At 37.2% G+C, this 17,904-nt stretch overlaps 1 protein-coding gene across 1 annotated transcript in view; it reads right to left on the minus strand.

Annotated features, from left to right (window-relative positions):
• Positions 1-687: 687 nt before the first annotated feature.
• The window catches only part of col13a1 (collagen, type XIII, alpha 1), a 123,552-nt gene continuing 106,335 nt past the window's right edge, over positions 688-17,904 (minus strand). The window contains exons 35-39 of the mRNA XM_072282588.1: positions 12,854-12,907; positions 11,715-11,750; positions 9,739-9,825; positions 4,887-4,925; positions 688-2,721 (exon numbers count right to left, since the gene is read on the minus strand). Coding sequence (XP_072138689.1) covers positions 2,719-2,721; positions 4,887-4,925; positions 9,739-9,825; positions 11,715-11,750; positions 12,854-12,907 — 219 coding nt within the window. The 3' untranslated portion in view covers positions 688-2,718. The remainder of the gene's footprint in view (positions 2,722-4,886; positions 4,926-9,738; positions 9,826-11,714; positions 11,751-12,853; positions 12,908-17,904) is intronic.

The following is a 17,904-nucleotide window of genomic DNA, read 5'->3' on the forward strand; positions in this document are numbered from 1 at the left end:
AATTGGTAGGTTCATAATAGATATTGGCTGATAGTTTGTCTCCAGAGATGGAGACAGAAAGATCGAGAAAGGGGAGGAAGGTGTCAGAAATGGACCAAGTGAAATTGAGAGCAGGGTAGAAGTTGGAAGCAAAGTTGATGAACTTGATGAGCTCAACATGGATGCATGAAGCAGCACCAGTGCAGTCGTCAATGGAGTGGAGGAAGAGTTTGGGAGCATTACCGGGGAAGGCTTTGTACATGGACTGTTCAACATAGACGACAAAAAGGCAGGCATAGTTGGGGCCCATGGCTACCCCTCGAGTCTGGAGAAAGTTGGAGGAGCCAAAGTAGAAATTGAGAGGATGGGAACCAGTTCTGGCAGATGGTGGAGGAGAACTGGTTGGTTCTTTTGTTGAGAAAGAAGCAGAGAACTTTAAGGACTTCTTGATGGGGGATTGAATTGTATAAGGACTAGACATCCATCATGAAAAATGAAGCAGGCAGGGCCAGGGAATTGAAAGTTAGTGAGGAGATTAAGAGCATGAGAAATCCTCCCCCACACTGTCATTCCAGCTCTAGCTATCTTCCTTCCCCTCCCCCCACCTTTTTATTCCTTTCCAGTCCTGAAGAAGGGTCTCAGCCTGAAATGGTGACTGTTTGTTCCTTTCCATGGATGCTGCCTGACCTGCTGAGTTCCTCCAGCAATTTGTGGGTGGTGCTTTTGATTTTCAGCATCTGCAGAATTTCTCATGTTTATGAAATGTTCAAATATGTGGAACTGGAATTCTAAAGGGATCTGGTAGTGAGCATCCTCTGTACTTAGATGATTAAACCATTATGAGGAGATACAAACATAATCAAAGAGGCTAACTAAACACTGAGGTGTGAACATATGTCTGGATTTATGAGGTTATAATGCAGCTATTGAAAACTCTGATTAGACCACATCTAGTGGGGGAGAGATATTGGGCTTGGAGAGTTTAGGTTCACATATGGACACCAAGAGTATTCAAGTGTAAAATTAAAACGAATAATCACTCAGACTCTGTGTATGCCTTGGAATTAGAATGCTAGGGGCAACTTGATTTAAATTTTCAGGATACTAAAGGAAAATGTTTTTGCCAAATGTTGTGGGCCAAGGTGAGAGAATATAGATTAAAAGTATGAGGCAAGTTTTTTGAAGAACAGAATGTGCATAAAGTGGTAGAAGTTTGGAACCCCCTTCCAAAAAAAAAAGCACCTGATGTTCGGTCAATTGTTAATTGTAATCTATGAACCGGGAACAGGAACTGTAACAGGTAATACTAAATTCAGAAGTACTCCATGCTAAACATTTGCCTGAAAATTGTTAGTTGGTGCACGCACAGATTAATGAACCTTTGCAGGTTTGTGTATCCTTCCTTCATTAGCTGCCTTCCTACTGGAATGGCCAGTGGAGGCTGACTCAATAAGGGAATTGGATAAATGATTGATAAAGAAAGAAAATCTGTCGGGTAATGAGAAATAGCAGGAGAGGGGAGGATCGATTGGAATTCTACCAATGAGGCAGTATGGGAAAAGAACACAATGCTGAATGCTTTCCTTGGACTTTGTTGCTTTATGACAGGGGTTCCCAACCTGGGGGTCCATGGATCCCATGCTTAATGGTATTGGTCCATGGCATAACAAAGGTTGGGAGCTCCTGCTTTATGACTTTTGGAAGGCTGAGAAAAAACCCAAATTTGATAGCAGTGACTCTATGGGTTGGAAATTGCTCATCTTAGAGGTACTAAAGCAACTAATTTGGAGGAAGGTGGCTAGTAGAAGAACATTGTCATCTTGTAACAGTATATACATATATATTCTAAACTGCAGAATATATTAAAGCTTGCAAATTGTGTTAATGGAATTTCTTGGAATCATGCAATTAGCTAAAAACAAACAGAAAGCCTTATTCTTGTGGACCATGTCAAATGATGTCTTTATTGGTGTCTTCTGCTATACTTAATACTGAAATCAACTTCAGCAAGAAAAGGAGGCTGTAGCTTTCCGAGGGTTATTGCACCCAGCAATTTCATCAGCTTATTCCACACCATGCAACTATTAACAAAAGTTGTGGTAACACTTAAGAATTTGCAAGGACTGAAGGTTAACACTTAAACATTAACCACAGCTGGTATGAAAATGCTAGGACAACAGATTAGCATTCTTTACTGCTGTTAGTCCTGAAAAGGACATGATTACTTGATACAGGTTCACATATAGAATTTTAAAAAATGCATCTGTCTTTTCTCGGTTTTCATTACCAGCAACCTCTGCTGAAGCATTTGGATTGTTTGCTTATACCAGGATTAACATACACTTGTGCAACATGTGTTATATCAGCAGGAAGGCACAAATAAATCCCTGGCAGGAATACATACAGTTTGCAATTGGTCTGGGGCAATGACTTCAAATAACCAGGTCTGCAGTTAAGGGCAGCCCACTTCATATAATACAATAAATTATAATGCAGCAGTGGCTCTTTATATTATGCACAAATATCATGCAAATAATAACTGCAGTATTATGTAACAAAATTAGCAGATGAATACGCAAGTACAAAGACAATGGTAGACACATACTGGATTTAATACAATTTATACAAAATGTGCTATTAAAATATGAAATTTTTAGAAAAGGTAACTTTTATAATTGCAAAAAACTGTATAAAAATAAATATTCTATGTACACACTCCATTCTGAGGTTAGACCATCATCACTGCAAAGAGAGAAAGTAAATGTAAGTTAGTTTCAACACCAGCACTTCAAACCAAGTCATCATGGAACAAGTTAATAAAAGGGCAAATTTAAATAAGTTGCATCACAGTTCTTGATGCTGAGCCACAAGGAGGAAAGTACACACTTAGCACTTCAGTTATTTGCTATTAAATTTATTCAAATGTCATCATTTTATATGTGCGATTCTCCCTTTTAGACTCTGGCTTTTCTCTTTTCATATTGACTGAACTGACCCACTTACCAAAGAAGTAATCACCACTCCAAAATTTATTTGAGAAGAAGTGAGAGTTTATATTATTAGGGAGCTCAATTTGAAATCTCACAGGCTACATTATGCTGCACATTCCTTATTGCATTAATAAGGCATCAGGATGCATGTTTCACAAGGTGCAGGATCAATACTTTTCCTCAGCAGTTACAATGTTTAAATGACATTTGGATAGGTACATGGATAGAAATGGGCCAAACATAGGCAATTGGCACAAAGCCAGACAGACATCTTGGTCGGCATGGATGATTTGGACCAAAGGGTCAGCTTCATGCTGTATAACACTGTGATTCTGGTGGGATCAGCAGTGGAAAGGGTAAGCAGTTTTTAAGTTTCCAGTTATCAATATCTCTGGAGATCTATCCAAGCCTCAATATATAGATGCAATTACAAAGGAAGTACAATAGCAGCTACATTTCATTAGGAGTTTCAGGAGACTTGGTATGTCACCAAAGACACTCACAAATTTCTACAGATGTACCATGGTGAGCATTCTAACTGGCTGCATCACTGTCTGTTGTGGAGGGGCCACTGCACCAGATCAGAAGAAGCTGCAGAAAGTTGTAAACTCCATTATGGGCACTGTCCTCCCCAGCATCAAGGAGTCCTTCCAAAAGCGATGCCTCAAAAAGGTGGCATCCATTATTAAGAACCCCCAATCATCCAGTGCATGCCCTCTTCTCATTGCTACCATGAAGGTGGTGGTACAGGAGCCTGAAGATACACACTCAACTTCCCAGAAACAGCTTCTTCCCCTTTGCTATCAGATTTCTGAATGGACAATGAACCCATGAACACTACCTCACTACTTTTTTCCCTCTCGTTTTGCACTACTTATTTAATTTTGCATATATTTATTGTAATTTATAGTTCTTCCATTCTTATGTATTGCAATGCACTGCTGCTGCAACACGGCAAATTTCCTGACATATGGAAGTGATATAAATTCTGATTCCGATATTGTAACCTACTTACAATAAATGAATTAATGTCCTCACTAATATGGCAACAACACAATTTAATAGTAATTGTATTAACCAGTTTTCTCTACAAAGGTCTGGCATGGAATTAATGGGCTGAATACTCTCCATCATTACTATAATAACTCTGTAATGTGTTCAGTGTTTGCGAAATGATATTGGGTTGCAGAATTTTTAGATTAAGATTATATATTTGAATGGGACAAAAATTATGTTCAGCAAATAAGCCTTTGAATAGTGAGTTCATTACAATGGTCAAAGTACTTTAATAGTTTATACCTGTCGCTAATAGTTTACACATTTTAATGGATGATCTAATAATTTCTGATCAAACCAAACTTTGCGCTTAAATGGTCTTGTATGTGTCAACACATTTCTACCACTTCACAGTATTTGCAGCTGATAAATTAGCCATATGCATTTTCAATTTGCAGTTTTAAAAAATATATAGTTACAGTTCTTCCTTTCAGAGACATTGATGTGCATTTCCAGATCCAATCTGTAATTACTAATTCATTTGCACTTTCTTCAGTGCATAAACATTGTTTAAAATGGAAGCAAAATTTTCATCCCGTATTCATGACTAATTGGCAGTGTCATTTTTATAGGGCCCAAATGAAGGATGAAGGATGGCACATTGTTCATAATTACCATGAAAAGGTGAACAGAAAAAGAATGCTTGCCAAAAATCAAACAATTGCTGATAATAATGGATTGACGATGCAGCATTTGTTTACAGGCTCCAGACTATACAGTACAAACAGGCTTAGCAACCACCATGCTACACACACTTATAGATCCCAATCAATTCAAAGACGACACACTTCTGATTAGAAAACACATGATAGCTGCAGCACACAAACATGCTTCTGTTCCATCATTTTTAATGCAACTTACTTTATTCCAACAGCCCTGTACAGGTAAACCATCTTCACCCTATAATTCAAAGCAAAGAAAATATTTATATCTTTTCCTTTTTATCCAGTTCTACGTCTTCTACTTAAACAACTTTCTAGTTCTGCTTCCCTTCCCGCTCCTTCTTCCTAAATATCTTAACTGTGATTTGAAACTGCCTTTAAGGAAAACAGGAAACTAGAACCAGATCCAATGAAGAACTGAAGGTGAGATCAACACCTGGGCATTGTAGTTAGTTGACAGCTACACATTTTTGTAATTTAAACAGCACCTGATCAAGAGTTTACTGGATTGAAATCAGTCTAATGGTTGAAAGAGACCCCATTAAAATAATACTTTGGGGGGGGGGAATAAAAAAAAGAATTAACCTTTTTGGTGTTGACACAGGAACTATTGCTTTTACTAACAAAATCTAGCTTTCTGTTCAGGGCACACCTTACTATCTGTCAATACACATCAGAATGTGAACACCTTTGATGAAATCTCAGTATTTTACTCTGAAGCTCTTATCCATTTTCTTTATTGTGATAAAACTGAAATGAGATCTTGTAAATTCATTCTGACTTGTAAATCCAATTAAAGTGCTGTTATCAAATCTAAAATTACAAACAATGTTAACTTTTCTTGATTGTTATCCTTAGATAATATCACATAGATCTAATGATTTTACAACAGCCTCCTTCTTGGTTTCAATTAATACTTCGCAGATCTTTGATTGCTGTCATGGCAGTGTAGTTTTCATTTTTTTTTAAAAACAAGGAAAAGTAACAAAGTTATTTTGTGGAAGATCATACTGTTATTCAACAGGAGAATTACATTTCACTAACCTAGATTGAAACATGTTAATAATATACTTAGTCTCTTTAAATAGACACAACTTTACATCAACAACCTCCATGCCTCTGAAATGCTGAGAGAATGGAGAAAGTTGTATTATAATCTTTATTGCCTCAATTTCCATGTATTTGATTCCTGGAATTTCCTAACCCTCCTTCTCCCTGCTCCGCCTCACCAACCTATCCCTCAATTTATTTTAACTAGTATAGGGGTCTGCTTTGGTTCTTAATCCCAGAAATTAAACTGTTAGTTGGGAACTGAAATATATATTAAAAAAACAGGAGGTTCTGGAAATGGCAAGCAGGTCAGGCAGTACCTATGGAAACTGAGCTGATGTTCTGGGTCAAACACACAAAATGCTGGAGGAACTCAGCAGGCCAGGTGCATCTATGGAAAAAAGACTCCATGGAGTCAACATTTCTGGTTGAGACCTAACATCCTCCCCATTCTTTTCCAGTCTTGAAGGCCTCGATCTGAAATGCTGTTTCTTCATTTCTTTCCCTAGATGCTGCTTTGCTTGCTGAGTTCTTCCAGCATTGTGTGTATGTTACTTTGAATTTCCAGCATCTGAAAATCTCCTGCATTAATATTTTGGACTAATAGCTCTTCATCATCGTTGACCTGAAATGTTAGCTCTGCTCCTTTCTCTATATACGCTGCCTGAACTGGTCAGTATTTGCAGTAATTCCTGTTCTGAGCTCAAATTCCCAACATTAGCAGAGTTTTGTTTTTGGTTTACAATGTTATAGAGAAACATTCTTTTTACTTATCTGTTACATATGTACATTTAAAAGGTCCACTCAAATGATAAAACTATGCCAATGAGAAATACTGGGAACATGAATTCATTGAGAGCTTTTCAGTATGTAACACTTCCATTGTGAATATATTTTGTATTTGAACGCTTCATAAATTCTGAAGTTAGTTTCAACATGATAAATAATGGGCTTCCATGTTGTTTACAATAATGCTGTGATTTATTCAACCCTCTAACGTAGGCAGATGGTACTAGACTAAGGAACGGCGGAACTGCTGGCCCTAATGACTTCAACAGTAGGTAAGCTATGGATAATAGAATTTTGAGCTTGTAAGCCCTTTCTGCAATCGGCAGATTGTCCCTTACACATCACAGTAAATCCCAAATGCTACCCAGAGAGAATCAATGAAGCCAGCTCGATTTCCACTAGAAAACTATCATCTAGTTATATAAAGCAGCAGACTTCAATTGGGTGATCTAGGAATTGTTGTCATGAGTATATATGTATTTAACACCTTCCTTGTATCTGCTATTTTAGTGTGGGCACCAAACCATTTATTTCAAAATGGATTAAGATCATATGACTTGAAAGGAGATACAGAGTGCACTTCAGTGCTGAAATGCTGATACTACTGTACCTTAAATCTATATTAAACAATGTTGGTTCTCACAGGAAAATTCTGACATCAGATTTTCCGGACCATGAGGCATCACTATAACACTGAAAGGGAAGACTTTCCTGCTATACTTACACAGCAAACTAGCTCAAATCTTGCTCTCACACCGCTATCTGCTTTGCCAGATTTCTAAGCAACTAGCAAATTACCCAATGATACGAGCATTTCTTAAATTACATGATTATTGTATCCCATTGAATAATATGCACATTTGCTTATGACTAGACAGTTGTAAGCAACATGCTTTCTTTTAAACTATAGATTCCAAACGCAAGAAATTTAAGCAAGCTTTAAAACTATTGGTCATGCATGGCACTGCTACTGGGAACAATGGTTCAGTAAAATCCTTTTTGCAAATAAAACAGGATCTGTATACTTAAAATATTCACAAAATTAAGTATGTTCTATAATATAGAAAGGATTCCTAGATTACTCTTGGATCTTACAAAAATAGAAAGAATTTGATTTCTCACTGATGCACCATAAAAAAAGATGAATTTATTTAGGCATTAAAAATGATTTAAGGTAATTACGATGAACCCATTGGTACTCTGTTGTAATGCATTCCGGGCAGGGTTTTAGAAAGTGGCAATCAAGGGTAAGGGTAGGAAAGGAGTGAGAGATTGTTAATTCTTAATTGGTTTTGAAAAGGAAAACAGGATCATCGATATGATAAATAACAGATGATTCTGCAAGAAAATCTACTGCAGCAGCATTAAATAAGTAAGGAAAGTTTGATAGGGATGCTTGGCTTTTGAAATTGCAAGGAAGGACAAAGCCACTAAAATGAATAAGGCCACTTTGCTAAACTATTTGGGTTAGCATTGTTTAATTGCCAAAGAATGAAAATAAATTGCAATTTGGTACTGCCTTTCATGACCTCATGATGTCCTTGCGCTTTACAGCCAGTGAAGTACTTCTGAAGAGCAGACGTTGTTATAACGTAAGAAAAGCAGCAGCCAGTTGTTGCGCAGCAAGCTCCCACAACAACAGTGAGATAAATGACCAGTGTTGATTTGGGATTATAAATAGAACAGGATAGCTCTCTATTTGAGTGATTGTGGTCTTGTGCAACATTAATATCAAATGTAAATTTAACTCACTTGCAGAAGTTTCAGTGATGAATGGTTTTTAGTTTCAGAAATACAAAATACAGGGAAAAGTGGAAATGAAGTGTCACAGAATTATATATATATATATATATATATATATATATATATATAAAAAAGGATTCATCTTCAGAGTCACGCAACCTTCATAAATTAATTTCCTGCAGCTTTGCCTTTATTTCTAAACTTATTTCATGTTTTAGAGTTCTTCTCTATTGGTATTTTCGTAAACAACAACAAAAATTTCCACATCACTAATTTTTCCACGGACAACGATAAGGAATATAAAGTTTTGAAGGTGATATGTAAGAACCATAGAATAAAAATGAATATTAATTCCACATCTAAATTGCACTTTTCATATCTTTTTCACGTGTCTTTTAGTTAATGAAGTACTTTTGAAATCTAATTAAATCATTGCTGCACAAACAGGTCAAACTTGTATCAACTTTATATTGCTTGCTGCTAAATTAAGTCAGTTTGATATTATAGTTATCCTTTTTTACTCTACAGCTTGTGCCTTGAGGTGTTCTTGTGTATTTGGTAATGGGTCCTCTGCATAAAATGCTATAATCGGCATTTGTAAAGTGAGTACAATTTTAATTGAAGCATTTTTGTATTTGTAGCCAAATTCATAATTGCACTGAACAAATACATGAGAACTAATTTCTGATTATGTTAATAAGCATATCCATCACTGGTTTTGTTGGTTATGTGGGGATGAAGCAGTACTTGATCAGGTTGCACTTAGAGTTATTAATTCACGAGCATGCATGAAAGTGATTACAATGATTAACATGCAGGAAGGGAAGGGATGTAACACCATACCAATGGGCAAGGGGCGTCAAGCCCATCCAGGCCAGGTAAGCCCGGTTCACCTTTTTCTCCTTTAAAGCCTCGAAATCCCTGTTTACAAAATGAACTGACTTGGTTAATACAAGTGCATTTTGAATCAACTTTCACATAGATGGAGAAAGGAGGGAGGATGATGGAGGAGACAAATCAACATGTGACAGGTGACACTTTACCAGAAATGGCAATTTCTTTCAATATGCAGCAAGTACCACAAAGGAAACTCTCACACAACACCATCAGACCTGCAGCAGACCCACTGACCAATTCAAAGATCAGCAAAGCTCTTTGATCAATGTTAGGAATTGAAATGGGCAGTTGTGCTAGGCAAAGAATTGATAACTGACTTTTAAAACTGGGAAGCAATCAGGCCTTGGTTTATCTAACCCACACATTAGGTGTAGGTCTAAAATCATTGCAGCACTCTCCAGCCAAATGAAGTTGAATTGTGACCAAGTAATTGGAAATCAATATGTAAAAGCAGTCTTCAGGTTTGTACTGGAGAACTCCATGTTACTGGTACTATTGGGTTGGTAGTCTTGTTCCTCCCTTATTTTTCCATTACAATACCTGACATTTTCAATGACATCATGAGAACATACCAATGGACAAGGTGCATCTAATCCAGGCACTCCTTGGTCTCCCTTATCCCCTTTAGGCCCTTTAGCACCTCTCTTTCCCTTCTCCCCCTGCAAACAATATTTTTATTAGTCAAAGAATAAAATGCTACGAAAAAAGGGGAAAACACGTTGAAGTAACACTTCCTGATTTTAGATCAAATCTCTTCAATTACACTTGCTTTATCATTGAGTAAATTGTTAAGACAGTTGTGTTTGATTGTAAACTTCAGTAGCATTAAGGTTTTAAAGGAGCGATACTGAAGATATATTCACAGGAGATTGTTTCTGAAGACAGATTGTCTGATTAAACAAGCACACATTGTGTTTGAAAAACACTAGCGTAATTTTAACACATTTGAGGATTCAGTTATGCTTTTTTGCACAAAACAATTTTAAACAAGAAATATTTTAAAAAGGTGTTTAAGGATCAGAATATACAGCCAAAAACTGAATCAATTCCCTGTTCTATATTACTTTGAAAATAGAAAGAAATTATAGTGGGCACTTTATTAGATCTCAGAGTCTCCTTATAAACATCCATACAAATTATATAATGAATTAGAGGTTCAGAATATCATTAGTTTGGGTGAAAGAGAGACTGAGCTGTTATAGACTAGCCTGCACAAGAGGATCACTGTCAGGAAGAAGGAAATGCTGTTTCAGGAATGAGCAAGGAGGATAATCTAGGATTAATGTTGAACAGAAGGGAGGAATAAAGGGGGTAAGGCAGACCTGTTGGAAGGAATAAGAAAACAGGAGCAAAAAAGCAAACAGAAAAAGAAACAACAAAGCATAATTTAAGCATCTAGCAAAAGTCACACACAAAATCAAATTAGCACCATTTTCATTTGTACAGTATATCTGTTTGAACTTGGATTACTTTGTATAATAAATTCTTTAATTTTTGAAGTCCAAGTTGACAATTTCAATTAAAATGTAATTTTTGTTTAAAACAAACAGACATTTTGAAAATTATACCTATATTTTAAAAAAATTAACTTCAGTTACACAACACATGGTTAAGATTATATTACTGGTCACTGAATATTATAATTGCCTTTGCATTGCGGGCTACTAGAGTAATATTTTCCACTGATTGAAGTAAAAACATACAAGTGCCTTTTTTCCCCAAAAGCATTAATAACAAGCCATGTAAATTATACATACATGTAGTTTTCTATTTTTGTCAGCAAAAATATCAGAAAACTGGTCAGTTAGGAAATATATGTGATGAATTGAATTAACTTTATTTCTTCATATACGTGAGGAGTAAAAATCTTTATGTTACATCTCTGTCTGAATGTGCAATGTACAGATTATAGTAACTTGTAATAAATAGTATGTACACTAAGATATACAAGATAAATATGATTTTCCATTTATAACAACTAATGTGTGCAATTCATGTAAATGTTTCAATAGACTTGTGTACACACCCAATGAAGGGACCCTACAATTAGAACAGAGTCTAGCTAGATAGCAGAACATCTCAGAGAATCCCAAGTTAAAGTAACAGGCGCATTCCTTTGGACAACTCTCGGCTGGAACTCTCTGCCAGGGAAGGTGGTGGAATCAGATACAATTGAAGGCACATTTCAATAGACACTTAAACTGGGAAGGCATAGAAGTATATGGACCTCATGTGAGAAACTAATGTAGATGGGCAAATAGTTTGGTATGAATGTGGTGGGCAGAAGGGCTCGGTTTTGTATTGTACAACTCTGTGACCACAGCTGGCCAGAACTTAACCTTGATAAACCCGAAGGTGAAAATATTTTCTCACCAGGTATTCCCAGACAGAATCAGGAGCAAAATCTGTTATTGTTTGCTACATTTCACACATCTCCAAAAGGTAGCGTTCAGAGGAAAATATTGTCTTTGTAACCTTTACCTCATAACTCATGCAAATTAAAACAGTACAAATAAACAAGACCATGCAGAGGACCAGTCATTCTTACCCGGCCTCCCTTTTCACCCTTTGGTCCTAGTGAACCCTGTAAAAGACATTAGCAAAGGTCATCATTCTCCAGCTGAATTAATATTACACAACTTATAGTTCTCAATAAATACTGTATGAACTTGCAATGAATGCACTGATTTGACACCATCAGTGGACCCATGAAATTTAAGGTTAGGAGAGAGCACAAGTGTTGGAGACCATGGTGGTCTTAAATTTGTCAACTTCTGCTCCCTTCCTGTGGAGATACTCATTGAGAGTGAGATATGTTATTCATCAACTAAAGATAACATCATGATATGTGAGCCATCAGTCAATCAGAACAGCAGAGCCATTAGATCATTTCTTGGCTGTGTTTACTTCATGTTATTCTTGTACTGAAAGTGACACCTTTTTTTCAGACTGATTGGGGAGGGCAATAATATGATGGGCACAGGCAGTGACATTGGAGCTGACATACAAGATTAACACATGAATAGCAAAACTTGCTCCACTGTAAAGTCTCTATCTCCCATTTCTACGAACACACACATTTTCATAAAGACTTCTGATCAACCAATAATCACAGCCACCACTTACTTGTGTCCACATTCCACCAGAATATGTTGATCCTGGATCAGCTTCTGCAGCTATCTGAGGACCCACCAATAGACAGACCCTTAGGAGAATATCTTTCTTGATTTGAGTGATTGCACTACTACTGTAGGCAAATGGGTTGTTTTTATTTTTATGAGATCTTGAAGCTACAAATTATACTTCCACCTCAGTTGGATTGATTGAGGAGGGTGCTGACTGGATGTATGGCAGATCTCCAAGGAACCCAAATTGGAGTTGTTCCATGTAAAGGCTTTATCCAAAGACATCCATAGTCTTGAAATAACTTCAATAGTATAGCTTCACAGAGAGTATTTTGTGGATCATTTCAAGGCAATTCCCTGCTAGCCTTATTGAACGCTGGAATATACAACACTGTCCACACTTGCAATACATCTGTCAAGAATTAGGATCGGCATCTAAGGTTTTGACTCCACCCAATCTGTGTGGACCTCGAAGAGTCCACCAAATCCACCACATTCTCATCAGTCAAGTTACTCAAAATCAAATTTGGTCAAAGCACAAAATAATAACCAGCTTCCTTACAGGTAATCCCCGTGGTCCCATTGGTCCCATAATTCCCGCCTCTCCTTTATCGCCCTAAAACAAAATCAACAGTTAAATTAAATACAGCAAAAAAACAGTTTATACAGTAAAAGATGCTCTTTCTACCTGTGATAGTGATACTAACTTCTTCCATTAGAGCTACAACAAATAAAAGTTCCTTACTGGGATGAGCTTGCTTTCACTGTCAAATACTTACAGAGTACATGTGCTCATGATTATGCTCTGTGATGAGCATTCGGATGGGCAACACTTTATCCTTCTTTAACACATGCTGCAAGATTTGCACTTACAAATATTTATTTTGCTAATCAATTGAATCATGTTGTGTAGAGCTGAGACATACTGACCAGGACCACCCTGGGTGTTTTGTCGCGTTGTTTGACATCATTGATTAGAGTGTCAAGGGTTAGGGAAAAGAAAAGAATCTGGAAGCGCTCCATATGAAGTTATTATTTGATGGTTCTTGCCAGGATGTGCATGTACACATCAAAACACATCTGTGTGAGCCTCTGAGAGGGTTTATCCATACACAATTGTGTGGATGATAGTCCTCACAAAAGATTAGTTTCCAGATGCACTTGGGGGTAACTTTATCTGAAAATTCTTGAGGGGTCCTTTCAGATTAGACCCATTTGTTTTGTGCCACTACCTTATTTTACTCTCCACTGAAGTCAACATTGGGATAAGTATAAAATTGATAGGGCCACGCAGTCAGTGACCTATAAAGACGCGGCTCCTCCACCCAACCAACACCTTATCTCATCTTATTTGTGTGGTGACATCACGTGCAATGATGTGCCAGTACATGATTGGACAGAGCAGTGAGCATGCACGGGATTGCTAGAATGTTCCAGCACATGGCTGGGTTAAGACGTGATTGTTTATTACTGTAAATAAAAGTTCTCTAATTCTTCCAGAATATGATTCTTTGCTGTTAACCCAAGGTACATTTAAACAGGAGTAACATAACATGGTGTCAGAAGTGGTTCTGGAAGAATAATACGGGAGAATCGAGAATTGAAGATAATTGAAAAAAAAGAGAAATGGTCGAACAGTAAACGGTAAAATGGAAGGTTTTCAACCCCCACCAAAACTTCAGCTGACCGGCAATGTAGCTGAGAATTGGAGGATATTCAAGCAACAGTTTGAACTGTAGTTATCAGCAATCGATTATGAAGAAAAATTGGAAAAAACCTAAGCTGCGCTTTTGCTCCATGTAATCGGGAATGACGCAGTAGAGGTATATAATAATTTTGTCTTTGGACATGGAGATAATTTCAATTTAAAGTCGATAATGGACAGATTTGAAGTATTTTGTATACCTAAGCATAATTTAACGTATGAGCGATATAAATTCTTCACGTGTGCAGAGAGCTGTTGAATCAATTGGTCAGTATGTTACTGAGTTAAGAAAGCATAGTAGAACATACGAGTTTGGATTGTTCACGGACTCTCTCATTAAAGATAGACTTGTTTGTGGCATTCGAGATAATGCTCTGAGAGAAAGGCTGTTGAGAGAGCAGGATTTAAATTTTGCAAAAGCTTTGGCGCTTTGCAAAGCTTCTGAGACCGTGACGTTGCAGGCTGAAGAGCTTTTTCTCAAAAACTGCAATGTAAATGCTGTAAAAAAGCGCGAATACATCAAGAAATATAATAATACGTTGACGAAACCGACAGAGAGCAAGACGGCATTGGAAAGAAAAAAGTCATGTGATCACTGTGTGCAGGAACATCGTCCAAATCAGTGTCCCGCATATGGCAAAATTTGCAATGGCTGCGGTAAGATTAATCATTTTTCACGCTGTTGTGAAAGTAGAAAGAAGGAAAATAAAATGAAACAAGCAAATGCTGTGCTGGAAGACGAACGTGAGGAATTTTATACAGATGTGCTTTGTGAAAGTAAACTAAGTAAGAATGACTGGACTACTCCGTTGCAAGTGAATCAAAACAATATTCTGTTTAAACTTGATACTGAAGCGCAAGTAAATGTTCTTGCAGAATCTGAGTTTAATGCTTTAAAGCCAAGACCGAAGTTACATCAGACAAATATAAAAGTGACTGGGTATTCGGGTGCAGACATTCCAGTTAAAGGAACATGTGTGGCAAAGGTATCACAGAAAAATATTGTGCATATGCTTTCATTTGTGGTCGTGCCAAAAAAATGTAGAGTCAATACTGGGTTTATCTGCCTGTGAAAGACTTAATTTGGTGAAAAGAATTTTTGTCTTGGATAGTGACACAGAGCTGAAGCGACAGAATGTTTCATTACAGTCGGCAGAAGGTGATGTAACTTGACTGCAGGTCTAGCTCATGGAGGGAAATGCTGACATGGAGAATATAAAAGCAGTAGCTGCAGTGTCTGAGACGACCAAATAGGAGGCAATTGATGATATGAAAAAGCAATGGCAGGAGCAGGTTGCTAATGAAAGAGACACTGAGAGAATATGAGATTCAGTTTCATCACTGTCTAGAGCAAGGACGTTCACAGTGGGCACAGTATAAGGAAGAAGTGAAAGCACAAGTGAAGGAATCGAGAAGTATTATTGAAATGATGAAGTCTCAGCATAAAAAAGAGATTACATAGTTAATGAATGAATTAGATTAAGAAAAGAAGATTCGTATTTCATTACAAATGGAAGTGGAACGTGAATCTACTGATCAAAGGAGACGTTTGTCTGAAGGACAAGGAGATAAAGTGAGAATACAAGATAAAAGGAACACATGGACACAGACCAGATCATACCTGGTCCAAACAGAGGACGGAGCGGTGTTAAGAAAGAATCGCAAAGGTTTTAAGAAAGAGCCAACTTCAGAGTTTCAGTTATCTGATATACTGTAGATGTGTTTTGATTAACATTGTTAATTGTTTTTCTTTTTAAGGAAAGGAAGATGTGGTGATATCACATGCAATGACGTGCCAGTACATGATAGGACAGAGCACTGAGCATATGCGGGATTGCCAGAATGTTCCAGCACGTGGCTGGGTTAACACGTGTTTGTTTATTACTGTAAATAAAAGTTCTCCAATTCTTCCAGAATATGATTCTTTACTGTTAACCCACGGTACGTTTAAACAGAAGTAACACTTTGTACCACACTTTGAAGGGTCCTCGGGTGCTTGGAACCAACTCAAGCAGAAAAATAGAGGAGGAAGGGGAAAAGTGCACAGTGGTTGAACATATGCTGATGTTTTATAAACTGGATATTGTGACATCAAAAACAACAAAATAATTTTAAAGTTTAATCCAAATGCAATTTCTTTTTCAATGATGTCTCGTTGTTTTATACTTCAAAGGCATCTTTCTGAACTGAGCAATTGTGTTTGAAGAAGAAAGGAACTCCATGAAACAAGATGTTATCATTAAGTGATTATCAGACTTGAATTCCTGAAGATTTTTAAAATATAATATCTTATGTTTTGCGTTAACTGATGAGTACACACACCTGCACCGAATCTGGCAATTTTCTTCTGCTTCCTTGCTTATGTGTTTTTGGTTTTGAAATTACAGCATGAAATAACACCCACCTCTCCAGACTTCATCCTCACCTTTATCTTTCCATTCAATACTTAATGACCACTGGATGCAGTGTTTGGCTGCTTGCTTCCTTTGGCTACTGTCATTCCATTCCCCAACCTCATTTCTGATTAATTACTTCAAATTGGGATACTTGTTCCATGACAGCTGGGCATCTCCATAACCTACCTTAGTCTGTAAGGTTCAAGGATCAATGGATCCTTCAGGAGGCCAGGTCATTGACCATATCTGAAGTACAGGTTGAAAGGTTCTTGATTAGTAAGGGTGGCAAAGGTTACGGGGAGAAGGCAGAGCAATGTGGTTGAGAGGGATGATAAGTCAGTCTTGATGGAATGGTGGAGCAGACTTGATGACCTAGTTCTGCTCCTATGTCTTATGAACACTGCTCTTCAGATACTGTATCTTTCTCACTTCTTAAAGACTTGATCACTTCAGCGTGAATTTCGTGAAGTTGAGATTAGGTGGTCACTTTTATTGTGTTGCTACAATCATCTCTGTTCATTCTCCCCTTAAGTGGAGATGCTACTGATAATATTACATATCTTCCTGATGTTCCACCTACACACCTTTGACCTGCTTTCCCATAGGGATCACAATGTCCTCCTTCTCTATTGTTAAAATAAACAAAAAGGCCGATGGAATGCTGGTCTTTGCTTTCAGACGTTTGGTGTTCTTGTTGTTAGATGTTAGGTTCTATACAAATCCATGATTACAGAACACCTGGAGGTGTTGTGAGTGGTTCCAGGCACGTTACCATTGGAAGATATATTGACCCTTAATGAAGTGTGTCAGTGATTTAACAGAAAGATAGACAACCTCCAAAAACAAAGGTTATAGAAACTAAGGCTATGTTCTCTGTACTTCTAGATTATAGCAAATTTCATCGATGTTTTCAAGTTAGTTTTAAGAAACTGATAGATTACAGAGAAACCATGTTCACTGGGGGAATGTCCAGAATGTGGACTTACTACCGAGATATTATTGAATAATTATATAAGGATCAAGTAGAGAAATGATTCTATACCTAAAGGGCAATGGAAGTGCAGCTATCTTTTCACCAGTTAATTGATTTTAGAATCATACTGTTTAATTAAACAAGGGTAATATGGAATTTAGGGGAAAGATTAGGAAAAAGATACAGTTATGTCAAATATAAGGTCCTGAATGGTTAGTTCTTCACCCAATCCATTGACACATTCAGTAAGTCTTGAGGTGTTCTGTAGTGCTCTTGAATTTTACATTTTTTATTGTCTTGGAGACATTATAGAAAGCCACATAGGACACTCAGTTTTAGTCCTCTGGGTCATACTTATAACTGTGTCTGTGACTTCCTACTAAAGGTAAAACTCGAAACAAGTGGAAGATTCACAGTGCTCAGTATTGAAGGTATTGAATCTATGTTGTTCACATCCAAAAGGAAATGCACATGAAATTCAATCCAGGAATCTAAATTGTTGATGTTCTGTTCAATCCAAAGATGGGCTTCAAACCCCA

This window comes from Mobula birostris, chromosome 18 (assembly GCF_030028105.1).
Source record: "Mobula birostris isolate sMobBir1 chromosome 18, sMobBir1.hap1, whole genome shotgun sequence".
NCBI classification, from domain to species: Eukaryota; Metazoa; Chordata; class Chondrichthyes; order Myliobatiformes; family Myliobatidae; genus Mobula; species Mobula birostris.